This window comes from Chiloscyllium punctatum, chromosome 22 (genome assembly GCF_047496795.1).
Source record: "Chiloscyllium punctatum isolate Juve2018m chromosome 22, sChiPun1.3, whole genome shotgun sequence".
NCBI classification, from domain to species: domain Eukaryota; kingdom Metazoa; phylum Chordata; class Chondrichthyes; order Orectolobiformes; family Hemiscylliidae; genus Chiloscyllium; species Chiloscyllium punctatum.
This window is the reverse complement of record NC_092760.1, coordinates 33,907,979-33,923,768: the sequence shown is the minus strand read 5'-3', so window position 1 is coordinate 33,923,768 and position 15,790 is coordinate 33,907,979. Positions and strand designations below refer to the sequence as shown.

Sequence of the window (15,790 nt, the reverse complement as noted above, 5' to 3'; positions counted from 1 at the left end):
TTCAGTAATATCAGAAAAGGACAGACTTGGATTTCAGGAAGGGCTTTCCACAGCTTTAGATGTCTCAGTCCTTTTGCAGGTAATAGTTTGGAAATATAGCCCCTGCTGTAAAGTAAACCAAAAGCTGACTGATGGTATGCCAAGTTGTGCTTTGTTTTTCTTGCTTTCAAGATTTCACTAGAGACAAAAAAAACCTGCAGATGCTGGGATCCAAAATAGGAGGCTGAAAGAACGCAGCAAGCCAGGCAGCAGCAGAGTTGGAGAAGTCAACAAAAATAAATCAGATGAAACTCACTATGAGGGACTATTTCTGTTATATTGTCAGTATGTTTTCGGTACAGTTTAGTTTAAGATTCAAAGTTAATTATTTTTCAATTTATTTTAATTCTATCTAAACCTAGGCAGAATCAGTGATGTTTCACTTCACTTATTTGATACAGCAGTAAGAACATTTACTTTTCATTATGAGGCCTAAGTGAAAACTACTTGTTTGCATTACAAATATAACTGAAAATTGTTAAACTCTTTGTTTCCAGAGTTAACAGACACTCAACCATCTTGGAAGTGATATTCCACTCAACAGTTTGAAGTGGTGTTTATTCTGGTAGAAACTCTAGTATATGCAATTGCTTGAAAGTATATTCAGATTTCTTGTGTGTGGTATTTAGAAAATATTTGCATTAAATTATATTCCACAACAGTTTTAGAGCACTAAGCATGTGCTTTATATCGTGTGTAACCTTTCATCCTCTACATAGCACTCGAGGGAACTTTATGCATCTGCTTTATGCAGGATTAATGTTTGGAGTTTTGTCTTCTGGTGGCCAGATCCGTTTGATTCTAATGACATTTTTAAACAGATATGCAAATGCTTAGCTGGCCAGTTGCCTACTGATCTTTTGAAAAAGAAAAATCTTCAGGAGAACGTGCATGATAAGGGTTAACTGGCTTTGCACTGGCAGTAACACATGTTTTATGTATTATCTACATTCAGTGTTTTTTCTTTGGCTTACCAATACCATGATATTCATTGCATTATTGAAGTAAGGTATCTCGCTGACTGAGGTTAATAATATCTCACAGTAGCACACTTCATAAATCAAACTTTGTTATGAATGCAATTTTTTTTTTAAAACAAGCTAGTTGTTTACTTGGAATCTGAACTGCACATGTGCTTTCCAGTCTGCAAAGTTTCCTAACCAAACAGGAAAAGTCTTGAACTGAGCCCATGTGGATTTGACAATTGGACTTTATGGCTTTAAGACAAGTGTTCTACTTTAGCAGCAACATAACACATTACATATAATGTGACATGACCTTCTTCCCTTTGCTTATGGCAGGCTGAATGATATTGCACAATGCCACACAAGACTCACTACTCTAGTTGAAAGTGAAAGAAAAAATTAATTTTAGGGAAATAGTGCCACAAATACTACTTTGCTTGTTATGACTGTAGCTTCAAGAGGTTGCAGTTCCTTGCAATAATCCTCATCTTTTCCCCCCCCTCCCCCCCAACTTTTTAAAATATTAAATATTATTTAAACAATTGTGCCAATCTATTCTGGCTCGGGGTCAGTTGATGGTGAATATGATTAATGGTTAAAAGTAAAGGAATCATACAGCATGGAAATAGATCCTTCAGTCTAACCAGTTCATGCTGATCATATTCTCAAAGTAAACTAGTCCCACCTGCGCTTGGCTGATATCCCTCCAAAGCTTTCCTATTCATCAACTTGTCCAAATGTCTTTTAAACATTGTAACTGCACCTGCATCTACCACTTTTTCTGGCAGTTCATTCCACGCATGAACCACTGCCTGTCTTTTTTTAAAAAAGTTGCTCCTCGTGTTCTTTTTAAATCTTTATCCTCTCACCTTAAAAATGTAATCCCTATTTTGACCTCCCCCACCCTGGGGAAAAGACCCTTGTTATTTCACCTTATCTGTGCCCTTTTCTTATTTATATTATAAACCACATAAAGGTCACCCCTCAATCTTTGAATTTACTAAGAGCAAGAATTTTCCTTCCAAGTTGGGTGTCCTAACAGACTGACTAAACAGACAAATTTCAGCCAGTTATGTTTAAATAAGAATTTGTCTAGTTCAGAAACAAACATGGAACATTGTAATATCTAACATACGCTGCAGCAAACCTTCTTTTGATGCCCTGTATACGTTGCTGACTTTATCTTGTTATTTCTAATATCAAATTTGTACTGTAACACTGAAGCTGGATACAATGCAATTCCCATTCAAATAGGTGGTCAGTCAGTGGAATGTTCTGTGACAGAATCCAGAGTGCTGTGCTAACATTGTGTGGGCATGAATTTGAATCCCACCATGGCAGCTGATCTAAATTAGAGCTCAATTAGTAGATCTAAAATATAAACTTATCTTTGAGACGATTGACAATATTTGTCATTAAAAATCTGTTTTCTAGTGTCCTTCACAGCAATGGGGTTCGCTCCTAATCATCCTCTAAAATAGCCAAATATACAACTTTTTTCAAGGAGCGGTGGCCAACAGGTGATGAAAAGAATTAATTTGCATACTTTGGCAATATTTTGACACGTGTGAACTTAAGAATTTTGAAGTGTGAGTTGGCTTGTAACGTGATCTTGAGAGGCCTAATGAGTTGGAGCTTGATCATTGTAGCAGAGGTTCTTCACTAGAAAGAGCCGAAACTCTCTGGTAAGATGTAACAGTTTTTAAATGTTATTGCCTATATTGTAGTTTTAATGTAGTTTTCTTTTACCCTAACAGGAATATCACATTGCGATGGAAGGAAACAAGACTGCAAAAACAGGAGAACTTGAGTGAAAAAAGAAAAATGGGCAATGGGAGTACAAGTCTCTTTATAAAAAACAAATATAATAGTAATGACATCAGGCAAAAGAAATGTTGAATGTTAAAAGGTAAAAAGACTGACTACTATGCACCGAGAAACCAGTTAATGCTTTGAGCAGCAATTGCATTACAGAAGCCCTGTTTCTTCATTGGGCTTACCGGTGCTACTTCAGTTTTTGACTGAAGTATATATTTTAAAGGAATCTTAACAGTCATTGGGTGGTTAGTTTATGTAGACTTTGCAGCACTAACAAAATTATCATAATTTCATGAATTAAATCTTGCAATGTAATCTTGCAATTTGATCAAAGTTTCTGACCCCATTTACCAACTTGTGATTGTATGGATTGGTTCTAAACACCCAAAGGTTTAAATAAGCTCTGAAATAGCATGCTAACATAGATTGTGAACTAATTACTAACTTGGTAATCTCCTACCAAGGATTTATCTTATTCCTTTAAGGAAATTTTGAAGTGGCTAACAATGTTGAATCAAGGAGAACATTCAGGCTTCCATGCCTAATATTGAAATGTAAAAGCGCATAAAGAATTGGTGAATTGCCACTCTAAGCAAGACTACGTTATTGTGCTTAGCAACTTGTGTAGTAATGAATGTTGCTGGTTACATCTAGTTGTGGAATTACACTGAAACACCAACCTTTAATTATTTTTGGTACAGGCATCCAGCCTTGGATCCATAATTGTCATTTGGATACCTGGCTGTAGTAGCACTGCTGGCCAGTGTTTTGTTAGAAAAGTTCTTCATTATAATGAAAAATACATTGAGAATTTTGGCAGATTTTTTTTAAATTTGGAAAAGTTTTTGCTTCATGAAATTACGATATTTGAATCCTTCAGCAATAGTGATCTTGGTTTTGAACTCTTAAAGCCATAAATAACTGTCACTTTTCACCCAGGAATAGGAAATCATTGTTTTTATACTTGGGGCTAATTTATAAAACAGGTAGTATTACTTGAATTTGTTTTCTTGTATGCTTAATTATGCCAGTTTTTAAGCTCATAATTTGACTTATCTAATGGGTACAAGATAGGGCGAGTTTAGTTCTTTGAACAAAGCAAAAAAAAATGTACAGTACTAAATGTTGATTTAAATAATTATATTATAGCTAGGATGCTATCCTGTGTTCAAAATATTGCCCTTTTTTGTCAATGTAAATCATATTTGGTATTATAAGCTAAGATGCCTTGTAAGAGTAGAAAACTGTTGTGAAGAAGCCTGGGGCATGTTCACTTTTGAGCAGTGCTGTTGTGCACAAGAGATTGTGACCTCTCTTCTGGTGTTCTATGTTATAACCATGATGGTCCAGTTGATTTACCTGAAAATCAAATAGGTACCCAAATTTCAGAAGAGATACCAAGGATAATCACTCCAAAGAGCAATAGGAATTCATGTATTTTCATGAAATTCTGAATCCTGTTTAAACACAACATCCAGATCACTTTGCCACATGTGAGTACTTTGTGTAAAAGTAATATCAGAGTCTTAGTTTGCTAAATTTTATTTTGAGCTTTCTTTCCTCAAAATAAGTATGATCCTAAGGTAGAGCATTATACTTGCCTTTTGGAAAGTATCTATCTTCCTTCAGTCTCTCTTCTTCGAAATGAGCTTGTGCTTGAGGTAATGTATGAAATCATCTTTGCCTGTCCCATGGCTGAAAAGTATTCTTTTCCTGAAGTATAGTCCACACCTCCTTAATATAAAACAGACTCGCTCCTTAATTGCTGTACCAGAGTACAGCAATTAAAGAGTACCTTGATGTGAGGTAAACTCCGTCTGGTTATGCAATTCTTCCCTCAACCTCAGTCCCAGCCAGAACTGTCCACTAGAAGTCCTAATAAACAACAGTGTTGTGAATAGAAATACTACTGTAGGCTTTGCCTGTGAAATATTTCCCACTTGACCTTGCTGTAAGGTTAGTCTACCATTTGGGTATTGTTCACCTCACTATGCTATCTAAGTTAGCTTGTCTTCGAGGTACCAATTGCCTCACTACGCTGTAAAGTTAGCCTTCCCCAATATGTTGCACATTTGACCCTGCTGTAAAGTTAGCCTGTCCATGAGGTATATATCTCGCCTTGCTGTAAAATTAGCCTGTCATTGAGGTCTTATAATCTTGGCCCGCTGTATATTCAGCCTGTATCAGAGGTACTGATCACCTTATTGCTGTAAAGTTAGCCTGTTCCTAGGATACGGCACTCCTCACTCTGCTGTGAGGCTATTTTGCTTTTATATTAATTGGAATGTGCTAGTAGACTCTGAATGTAACCAGCATCAGTTCCTAATTCTCAGGAAATCAACGTTTTTTTTTTCTAAACCTTTGGTGATTGTATTTACATATTGGTTGAATTTTGAGTGTGCTTGGATTTACAATGTGCAAGAAACTTTAGATTGCAGTTTGTTAAGTTGATTTATGTTTACATTAACTCTGAGCACTGAACATTTCTAATTGGAAAGTCTGTTGGATTTGGATGAATTATAAGTGTCCATTATGAAACTAGGTCTGAGAAATTTGCAAATTTAATTCCATTGCACTAAGTATATCTTGATGATTTCTAATACAAAGTGACCTTTGTGTTATTCAAAGAGCTTATGTATTTCTGGAGCATGGGAATTTAGAGAAATCATTTTCGTTGGGAGTGGAGTGTGATTCGAAATAGTTGGGACCATTCTTTCAGATGTATAGTGATGGTTGAAATTGAGGGTTTGTAAAGCGTGAAATAGGCTTAACTTAATTATTTGGGACTAAACATCTGTAGTTTTGAAGTTTTCTTGTTTTTGAGGATAAAAATTCATTCCAGAAGAGAAATGTTCAGATTAGTGTTCACCGTTAGAACACTTTGATTTCCTGTTATGTTAAACAACATTGGGAATGCATTTAGAATGTGTTCTTGAGTTACAAGGGACCAGTGTCTTGAAATCACTGGTTGTCATCAGATACTTGCTTCAGCACAGTTTACTGGAATTATGGGTATGAGGTGGATAAAAGCCCCGTGCAAGGCTTGCATGCTTTCTTTATTACAAGCCTCAAGAGCACTTCTGTTTCCAGTAATCAACAGATGTATGCAATTATGTACATTTATGTACAGTGCTATTATCAAAAGGTTTAACAACCTGCTCTACTGAGCCCATATTAGTGACTGAAGCAATACTGAACATAATGTGCATGCCAAGGGATTCAGTCATTGCCAGGGGCTGGACAAAGTGCCTAAAGTTAGCCGCTAGCCCCCTCTTATTGGTAGTTAAAACACACTTTAAATTCTACTAATGGTATATGACTACATCTCACCCATTCACTAAACTTCACAATATAATACATAGTTACAATACAAATCAGTAAAAAACCTTTTAAGGGATTTTGAGGTGCAAACAAAGAATCCTAGCCCTTGCTTTATTCTCATTGTTTATACGATCTGTAACATCATTATGACCTAATAGAATCTTTTGTAATGTGGATAGTTTTATGATTTATTTTTGCATAGTGATGCTCATCTTGACCAGGCATGTTTCTGAGGAATTGATTGTGGCAATATGTTCTCAATAAACTGGAAAACACAAGCTTGATATTGCTTCCATTCCAGCTAATGAAATGAATAGTTTTTATAAAAATTACTATACATTTGTTCTGATTTTTTTTTGGTTTCTTCCAGATGTGTTCCAAATCTGTTGTTTGATTTGTAGCCCGATGTACTTGTGGGTTAGAATTGGCTACAATGTATGCATGTTAAAGCTGGGTTTGCGAAATAACTTTGTGTGCAGGAGTTCATATTGGCTGTACTGCAAAATCCTCGTGCACATTGCCAGTGTTTCTTCGATAAACCCTATCTCATATATATATCACCGTGAAGTGCAGAGTTCCCATATTGCGTATGCATTTCCGTTGGTAGCTGTATTATAAAAACTGTGGTGTGCGGCTCTGTGGCAGCACACACTCCACTGAATCGTGGATTGTGTTGTCAAAAAGTACTTGTCAGAAGTTTTTCAATAATCGATCATAGTTTCAAAATTGGATTCTAAACTCAATAAAGGAAGCCATTTGCAACAACTAGTTAGTATATCTCATTAATCTTAAAACCTTAAACTTAACACAGTAAAGGATTAGTAAATTTATATCATGATATGCTTATTACCAGATTCCCAGTTTTCTCTTTGTAAAGTCCCTGCATTATTTTAAATACATTTCTGTTTTGTGTGATAGAGTAGTTACCACTATACTTATAAATTGACAAAACATTAAATTTTCATTTTATCTTAAATAAATAAAATCCAGGAAGCTTGGTAAACCTATCATGCATATAATTTACTACTGCAAGCATATAGCTGGAGTTCACTAAAATCACCTGGTAGACCAGAAGCAAGCTGTTGATACAAGACCCTACTTGTTACTTTACCATTTTATTTGGCAAATTTGTAGCACCATTTCCAACAATAAACACAGCAGTTTATTGAAATCAGATATTTTAATTAGCCATAGGAGCTGGGATACATTAGAACAAATGAAAAGCATTAAGCCCTTTCTTTCCTAGGATGGTGCACATGTACTGGACAGTTGCTGTTGAGTAGAGCGCTTGTTGCTTGAGGGGAAGGTAAATTACCTTTAATCCTACATTCATGATAGATCAGATGGGTTGTTATTGTAACATTTTCATAACACTACACATAATTCTTGTTTGAGAGTGTAGTGCTGGAAAAGCACAGCAGGTCAGGCAGCATTCGAGGAGCAGGAGAATCGATGTTTCAGGCATAAGTCCTTCATCAGGAATCCTGATGAAGGGCTAATGCATGAAACATCGATTCTCCTGCTCCTCTGATGCTGCTGTGCTTTTCCAGTGCTACACCCTTGATTCTGAGCTCCAGCATCTGCAATCCTCGCCTTCTCCTACGTAATTCTTACTGTCTGCTAAATATTTTTACTCTGACCCTCATTATTCATTTTACTATATGCACTGTTTTGATCACAGTTGATGGGACAAGTCAGATCACAGAATGAAACGTAGCTTGATAGATCACGAGTTTAATTTTTATAGTTCAATATCATGGTGGTTAGTTACTTAACATATTCACAAGGCTATCAATTTCTTTTTTTAAAAAACACATTTATTATACACAAAATACAAGACAGTTTAGAAAGATTTTAATATAAACAACCAAAGCTTCAACCTGCTTCTCAACAATATCCCTTACAGATACTCAATCACAGTCATGTGTGAACTCCTATATTAACTCTTTAAACCTAACTGATACTTTACAGGTTTGGCCTAGAGATGACTTTCTAGTTCTCACTACTTTAAAACTTCTACAGAAATTTTCTGTCAGCACAGAGACTTCTGAATTGATAACCTGATTAATCTGAACTTAATTTCCTCAAAAGCATAAGATTATGGCCCTGATTTTTGTAGTATAGATGAGAGTTGCATATTAGGACACTGGAACTCTGTCATAAATGCCATGGGAATTGCCTGGCAGATTGAAGATTCCAATGGAAATTTTCCCAATACCTGGAACACTCCAAAACTATTTAACATTTAAATCAAAAAATTGGGAGGGTTCCACTATAGTTAAGTAAATAATTAGCCAGGAAATGTAATTAAAATGTAATGTAACTCCAGGGTAACTATTAAGCAGGATCCCAATATACTACAGCATACTACACCTCTCCCAACCCCTTGGCACCCAACATTTCCTCTTCCCTGATGACATGACATGTTTCCTCTTCCTTCCCAATCTGCCACTGTCCACTGAGATCTGACGGCCCCTCTCTCCCCCACTCCCCAGCAAGATCCAACATACCCCATATCACTGCTCCTTTCCCTATACTTACCCTTTCACTGGAGCTGTCAAAGTGACTTAGATGCTGGACACTTACATCATAGAATACAGCAAGTAATTCCATGATTATTAGGTGTGTAGTTTGCCTTCCCTCTTCTATCCTGCACTCCAACCGCTCTGTCAGATTTAAAGTGCATTCTGCATTTCTGAAGGAGCCCTAATCAGAATCGACTGTCAGAAACATGGAGCTCTTTGTTAATGTAAATAAAGTAGGAGTGACATGGCAACCTGAATGTGATTGCCACTCCTTGGAAAATCTGGCCTTATGACTTTTATGTGAATTAAAGTCATAAGTGACTGCAGTACATCATGTGATACATTGAAAGGTAATTACCAATGGCATTTTGCCAAATATACAAAAATGTCCATTGGATTATGAAAGAAGGCAGAAGTACTTGGCTGAATTTATCTTGTGCTCATTCATTATTAAACAATATTTTTGTTGCTTTATGGAATATTTCACAAGCCCAGATCTCTTTATAATTTTTCCTAGGATTGAATTTTTTTTCACAGAAGCTCCCCATGTAGTCTGGAACTTTTAGATAAAACTTAATGTATCTGCTTTTCTGTTCCCAAATGTTGTCTAATTGAAAATGAGGACAGTGACCAAAAGATAGGTATTCAGAAATAAAAATGGTAAAGAAACAGTTTGGATATTGTGAGTTACAAAGGGGGATGGTGGGTTGACATACCAGATAGACATTTCAGCAGTGGGGTTAAGCTCACAGAAGTACATTGGTGCCTTGCAACAGAACTATTATGTACTCTGAATCTCCTTGGAACAATATAAGGAAAACAATCTTTAAAGTTAGGTTAAAATTTCATTGTTATTTCATGATCTATATTTCTTCAAATTCAGCTTGAAAAAATTGCTTTATTTCCCCCCACCAATAACATGAGTGAAATTTGCCTTTATACATAATGTATAAGATGTCTTTATGGTAGCTAGTTGAGAACAGCTTAAACTGTAATTCAAAAACAATTACATTGTTTTGCCATCATTTGAGATTTCTTTTCTCAGCAGTATCAAACATATATTTGATTTATTGGCTGTAAATCTGGTGAGTTTGATAGATAATGTAAGAATGCATTTCACTTTCCCCCCTCAAATTTAAATCCATTAACTGCAACAGAAAATCAATGCATAATCCATTAATTGATATCTGCATAGTAAAGACGTAGGATTGGATGAAGTTACATTAAAGATAATGGCCTTGCCTTGTTCCAGCGAAACTGACTTGATTAAAATATATTTCTGTGCAGTTCATATAGTGTGTATCATTGCACAAACTGTGACTGAGTTAAGGTTTGTATTGTAATTTTGATCTTTAGTGAATATGTGAATTATTAAAACAACACTTAATACATGCTATGGTATCAACGCATGTTGTAAAAATACAAAGCTCAGATTTATTTGTCTAGATTAAACATTATTTTTTGACAGGATGATGTAGGTTTTGACCATTACTGCTGCTCCAGATAGCATGATCTTTATTCATTTTCTAAAGATCAGCAATGGACTTTTCAGTGGACTTCACAAAATAAATGAGGTGCAGCACTTTATTTGTGTAGACAAATATGGTGTGTATAATCATGCACAAGAAAATTCCACAAATAACCCTTGAGAAGAAAGCATGTTAGGAGATACCAGAAGAACCACCTGCGATCTCTGATGAAGTGAAGTTAAATATTTCAATATTACAATGGAGTGTTAAAATCCCATCATGGAACAAGCTTGTTGTACTGAGTTGAGACTTACGGCAATTAATACATCACTGTTGAGTATATGCTTAATGTTGCCAAAAGCACTTCAAACAGTAGCTGTAGATAAAATTTATTTTAAGGTTAACTTTGTATTTACATTATTGAAGACTTGCATAAATAGAAATTAAATGTGTTTTAAAAGAAATACAACCTTTTAAATCTCACTGAATCAGTGAAAGTTTTTTTAGTGTCTAATTTACTAAGATTGTATATCACTCTTCCCACTCCTGTTTAAACAAATTGCTACAAACATTTTCTACTAGAATTAAAATACAAGTTCTTGAACATGGCTATCAAACTTCCATCTGATGTTGGCACAGAGGATAGAAAGATGCATGTTTGATGAAATGATTCTCAATTATTGTTCTGTACTGGAATATAATGTGGTCCATCATTTTGGAGTTCGTCATCGATGTATTGAATGGCTGTTGGAGTCCTGGCTGCTGGACAGTCATCTGATGGTGCATGGAGTGACTGCTTTTTGCAGACTGGAGTTGGAGAATCTAGAGTGGTTGGAAAATATATCGATGTACTTTATTTGGAAAAAGGTATCTCTCCCCTTCAGCCACTGATACATAATACAACTTGCTAAAGGCAGGAAGGAAGAACTAGTTTTAAATGGCTATTAATACCTGATACTCATGACTGATTTGTCAACATAGTACTTGCTGTGGGTAAAATAAAGCAACTTTGAATAGTGCAATAGATTAATCTTACTGGATTTCATGTCAACCAGGCAAAGTAAACTCCATCACCATTTAAAATACATTATATTGAGCCAACAAATAGTGTTTAAAAAGAATGAGCAGTTTAGTGTCATATCTAATTCTACACAGCTGGACCCCTCAAGATCCATTTGTTCAGCTGTAATGGTTTGGAAGGGGACTTAATTAAGAATCAATTTTAAGGAAATTCATAAACAATGTTATGATGTTTGTCAAAAAGTATATAATATTCCTATTTCAACTCTGCTGAGAGGAGATTCCTAGACAGTCTTATGCTGGCAGCATCCGTGCAAAGAAAGCAGAGTTAACGTTCAGAATCCAGCGATCCTTCAGAAATGAAAGGTCACTGGACATGGAATGTTGATTCTGCTCTCTCTGTGCAGATGCTATCAGACTAGCTGAGTTGCTCCAGCAATTTCTGTTTGTGTTTCAGATTTCCCGCATTTGCAGTTTTGTTTTTAAAATATGTCAGGGTGCCTATTTATATAAGTTTGGGAAGTCAGTAATGCTGCATTACTGATTTCCCAAACTTTAATCTTCACAATGGGGTACCTATCAAGTGAACATTTTGATGGACAGCTCCAACTGCTTATGGATTCAAAATTACTTACATAAGGGATAAACAATAAATGTTTCTGATCAGGAGTGATTAGTTGAAAGAATTTCAATGTATTGATTTTAGAAAACTAAATTCATGGATAAAACAAGATAGTAATACTATATCAACACACTGTGTGCCTCCTGAGATTTGTCCATGATGGATACCAGATGAACTGACTTGGAAAAGGAAGATCAAATGATAGGGATTATAAATTAGTATCGGGATTATAAATTAGTATCAGGATTATAAGGGACACGAGTTGATTAAGGCCATGGGGGATGGGTAAATATGCATAAGATGGCATGATGATTGAGTAGAGAGGCATGGGGAGTGGGTGAGAGGGAGTAGGTGAGATGGTCCATGGTTAATTTTTTTAAAATTTGATGTTTAGTTGATGTTTAAGTTTAATTTTTAAGCTGGAACCCTGAGACAGGCTTTCTACAGTCAACCTCAGGAATTGGCAGCATCTTCCAAAGTTACCAGATCCATCTCCCAATCCATCCTGCCCCTTTCACCCTAGAGACTGAAAGTTAGAGATGGGTATGGCCCCATTTTTCATAAAAGCCAAAAGGCCAGCTTTATGGAGCTGCAATGTCTCACGTCTCTGCACATCTGATCCGAGGAAAAAAAGGTGAGGCCCTTGCCCTCTTTTTGACTAGCAACTCCTATGTTTTGATTTCAGGTTTTCCTGTGCAGGCAACATAATTATGTAGTGATAATGTGTTGCTGCATGGTTTTGGTAAAGGTTGGTGGCAAATGCTTTATCAGAACCCATGTGATTTACTGAGACTGGCTCCAGCTGGGAAAAATACTGCATGATCTCTATGTACCAACTATAAATAGGGCTCATGCAAACATGAAAATGCCTTGTTTACAGCTCCCCTAGCAGAACCATTAGTCCATAATCTGAATATTGTTGTATTTAGCAGATTTCTGACATGCCTCCCTGAATCCTGCGCACTGAGGAGGCAGTTACATGCCAGGTGAACTTGGTCAATGTGTAGCAATACTGATGGGTAAGTAAAGTTTGGAAACTAACAATTCTGTTCCAGCTTCTCCTCTTTGGATTTCAGGCAGTCTTAATTTCTGATTTGCAGGGAATTGCAGTCATGTGAACTATGTCAGCAGCGACTTGTGTGGAATTAACTTTTAACAAAAGTGGTCATTGTTAGCTGGAACTCATTGCAAACTGTGAAAAAGAATTCCACAAGCTGCTATCAAGTGAGCTTGAATCAGGAAAATACCCATGAAAGCTGCCAGTTTCTCTTTTTAAAACAACAATTAGTGAATTAATGCCCTTAAGGGAATAGATCTGGGAAACATCCTTATCTATGGCCTGGATGTGGTTCATGTCCCACATTACAATCTCAGTGCTATCATAGTAACTTGGGGATAAAGCATATATAATGATCTTAGAATATAAATGGCCTATATGCTGAGATGATATATAACTGAGATGAGGAAAAATGACCATCACTAAGAGGGTGATCAACTTGTAGAGTTCACTACCATAAAAGGAGGTGGAGGCTGAGTCACCGAGCAAAGAAGCTGATAATGCGATATTAAAGGCATCCAAGAAGTAAGAGAAAATGGGAGTATGATATTGAGATCAAGAATCAGAATTAAATAGATTCTTGATCAGTAGGGGAATCAAGGGTTACAGAGAAAATGTAGGAAAGTGGATATGAGGAATGTGGGATCAGCCATGATCCTATTCGATGGCAGAGCTGGCTTGAAGGGCTGAACAGCTGCTTCCTGTTCCTATTTCTTATGGTCTTATAATCCAACATGATCATATTGAGTGGCAGACCGGGCTCAAAAGGCCAATGGCCTACTCCTTCTAGTTTCTATGTGTGGTGAATCAGCTGTCCAAAACGTAGACTTGCTTTACAGGTCCAAAAATAAATTGTCGGGGGAGTGGATTATGGAAAAAAACAAGATTTGGGAATAGGACAGGATGATAGCAAAGCAATAAAGAATTGAAAGTCATGCATTTTAAATAACAACTGATGAGAAGGAAGCCAAAAAAGGCTGGAAGACAGACCCAGTTGTATAGTACATTTCTGGATGACCTAAATAAGATACTTCTAAAGTTTAGTCATTATAACGTAGGATGATGTTTAAGTGTTATTTGGCAGAAACTTCCACACGCTGGAGGGTGGTTGAAAGGATAGGAGTACAGTGAATCCAGTGATGAGGGTATGTACAAGAGCTTAATCGTTAAGAGGCTGAGCCAGATAATGATTCAGGTAGAAGGGTATTTGTGGAGGAGAGGACACAGGATTTTTAAATTATTTTGAGTCAACAGAACAACAAGGCAACTTATGAAACTACAGCCAAAGATGATCATGAAGGTCATGGCAACATGGTATGCAAACTGCTTCAGCACACCCGGAATCTTGTTGGAAACTGGACTGCAACAGCTCCCTATCTTGTTTTAAATGCATATTATAGTTGTATATGTTCTAGTTATGATATCAACCTCTCGTCAATACAGCCAACTGCTACAAAATGCAAAACAGGTGTGATGTAATCTACATTTAATTGATTTTGTTAGCACTAAATCAAATCAATATCTGAAGCTGTACTGGACAATCAAAGATGTAGTGGCACTAATCGAAGAACACGAGTTGTCTTTGATTTGAACCTTATTTAACTTGTTTACTTGCTTCTATATTACAAGCTTCCTTAAATCTATTAAATCAGGAAGTTTATTGTTATGGGTCACCAAATTTAGGTTCTGAAAGCAAAATCCAGACTTAGTTGAGGTTACAGCTACACAGATTGGTGGTTCAGACATTGAACAAAGAGTGCAAGTATGTTTTGCATTCCCCCATAGAATGTTGGAAATTGCTGTGAGGATATGCAGTTAGGCATGTTTAAGGGGGGTGCTAACAATGGTAGCACCAACAAGAGAGCAAGGAGACTACAGCCAAGAGAAAGTAGAGACTACAGTTGGCTGACTATTAGATTAGAACTTTTTTTTGTATCCTATTGAAGTGGACATTAAAAGCTTCTCCAGCTGCAAGCAATATTGAGGGTCACTGAGCAGCTCACAGATGAAAACACAGAAGAGATAACCAAAGTTGAAGTGGAAATGGTGTTTACAAAAACAAAAAGTAAACTGAGTTTCCTAATGGCAACTAACATGGAGGAGATATGAAGATAAGACCAAAAATGTTGGATTAATAAGCAGCTAGTTTGCAGTCGTTGGTCATTCTGTCTTCTCTCCTATTTAAACATTTCCTATTTGAATTGTGGTTATCCAGCAATTCAGTGATTATTAGATATTGGCATTTTATTCCATGTTTATTTAATAAACAGTTTAAATTTCACAGCTGCTGTTTTGGAATTTGAACAAGAGTCTTCAGATTTAGTCCAGGCCCCTCACTTAATTATCCAGTAACATAACCACCATCTTATCGTACCTGTAAGCTTAGTTGATGTAAAATAAGAATACCTGCATATGTTGGAGGTGGTCTGCTGCAATGCATATTGTGCTGAGTAAAGGATTCAATCATCCAGGATAGAACATCACTGCAGTATTTCATCTGTAAAGACGACATCAACTGAAGTTGGGAATGTATTTGTCTAATTTGAGTTTCATTAAAAATAAATGTGGCTATCAAAATGAAATTGGCGTTTCAAGCCAAGTTTAATCAAGGAACAGAATGCAGCATGCAGCAAGTAGCAGACATATCTTGTCAACTTAATTGATGTCACATTAACAACAACCAATGTAGGGTTATCTAAGTTGGAGCTGGTATGTTCCTGTAGCCGAGTGTTGAGTGTTATTTTAAGACTAGCACCAATCCAAAGGGTTTGAGTATATTATCTTTTGTGACACAATCTAGTACAGTACAGATCCAGTGAACTGTAATGTCAGACTTCCTATTAATGTAGATCTTACACTTTTCTAGATAATTGTTCCACAAAATTATTTCCTTACTTTCAAAACACGCTTATGTGCTTGAGTTGTTTCATGTGTTCAGTTAGCTAAGTGATTAT

The 15,790-nt window shown here is 36.3% G+C and overlaps 2 protein-coding genes across 2 annotated transcripts in view; one reads left to right on the top strand and one right to left on the bottom strand.

Moving 5' to 3' along the window:
* ptdss2 (phosphatidylserine synthase 2) overlaps positions 1–6,908 on the top strand; it is a 93,386-nt gene extending 86,478 nt beyond the window's left edge. The window contains exon 12 of the mRNA XM_072591976.1: positions 2,762–6,908. Within this exon, the coding sequence (XP_072448077.1) occupies positions 2,762–2,903 (142 nt within the window). The 3' untranslated portion in view covers positions 2,904–6,908. The remainder of the gene's footprint in view (positions 1–2,761) is intronic.
* A 949-nt stretch (positions 6,909–7,857) lies between these two features.
* Positions 7,858–15,790, bottom strand: part of trpm5 (transient receptor potential cation channel, subfamily M, member 5) — a 122,199-nt gene continuing 114,266 nt past the window's right edge. Inside the window, exons 25-26 of the mRNA XM_072591975.1 lie at positions 15,243–15,333; positions 7,858–10,959 (exon numbers count right to left, since the gene is read on the bottom strand). Of these exons, the coding sequence (XP_072448076.1) occupies positions 10,811–10,959; positions 15,243–15,333 (240 nt within the window). The 3' untranslated portion in view covers positions 7,858–10,810. The remainder of the gene's footprint in view (positions 10,960–15,242; positions 15,334–15,790) is intronic.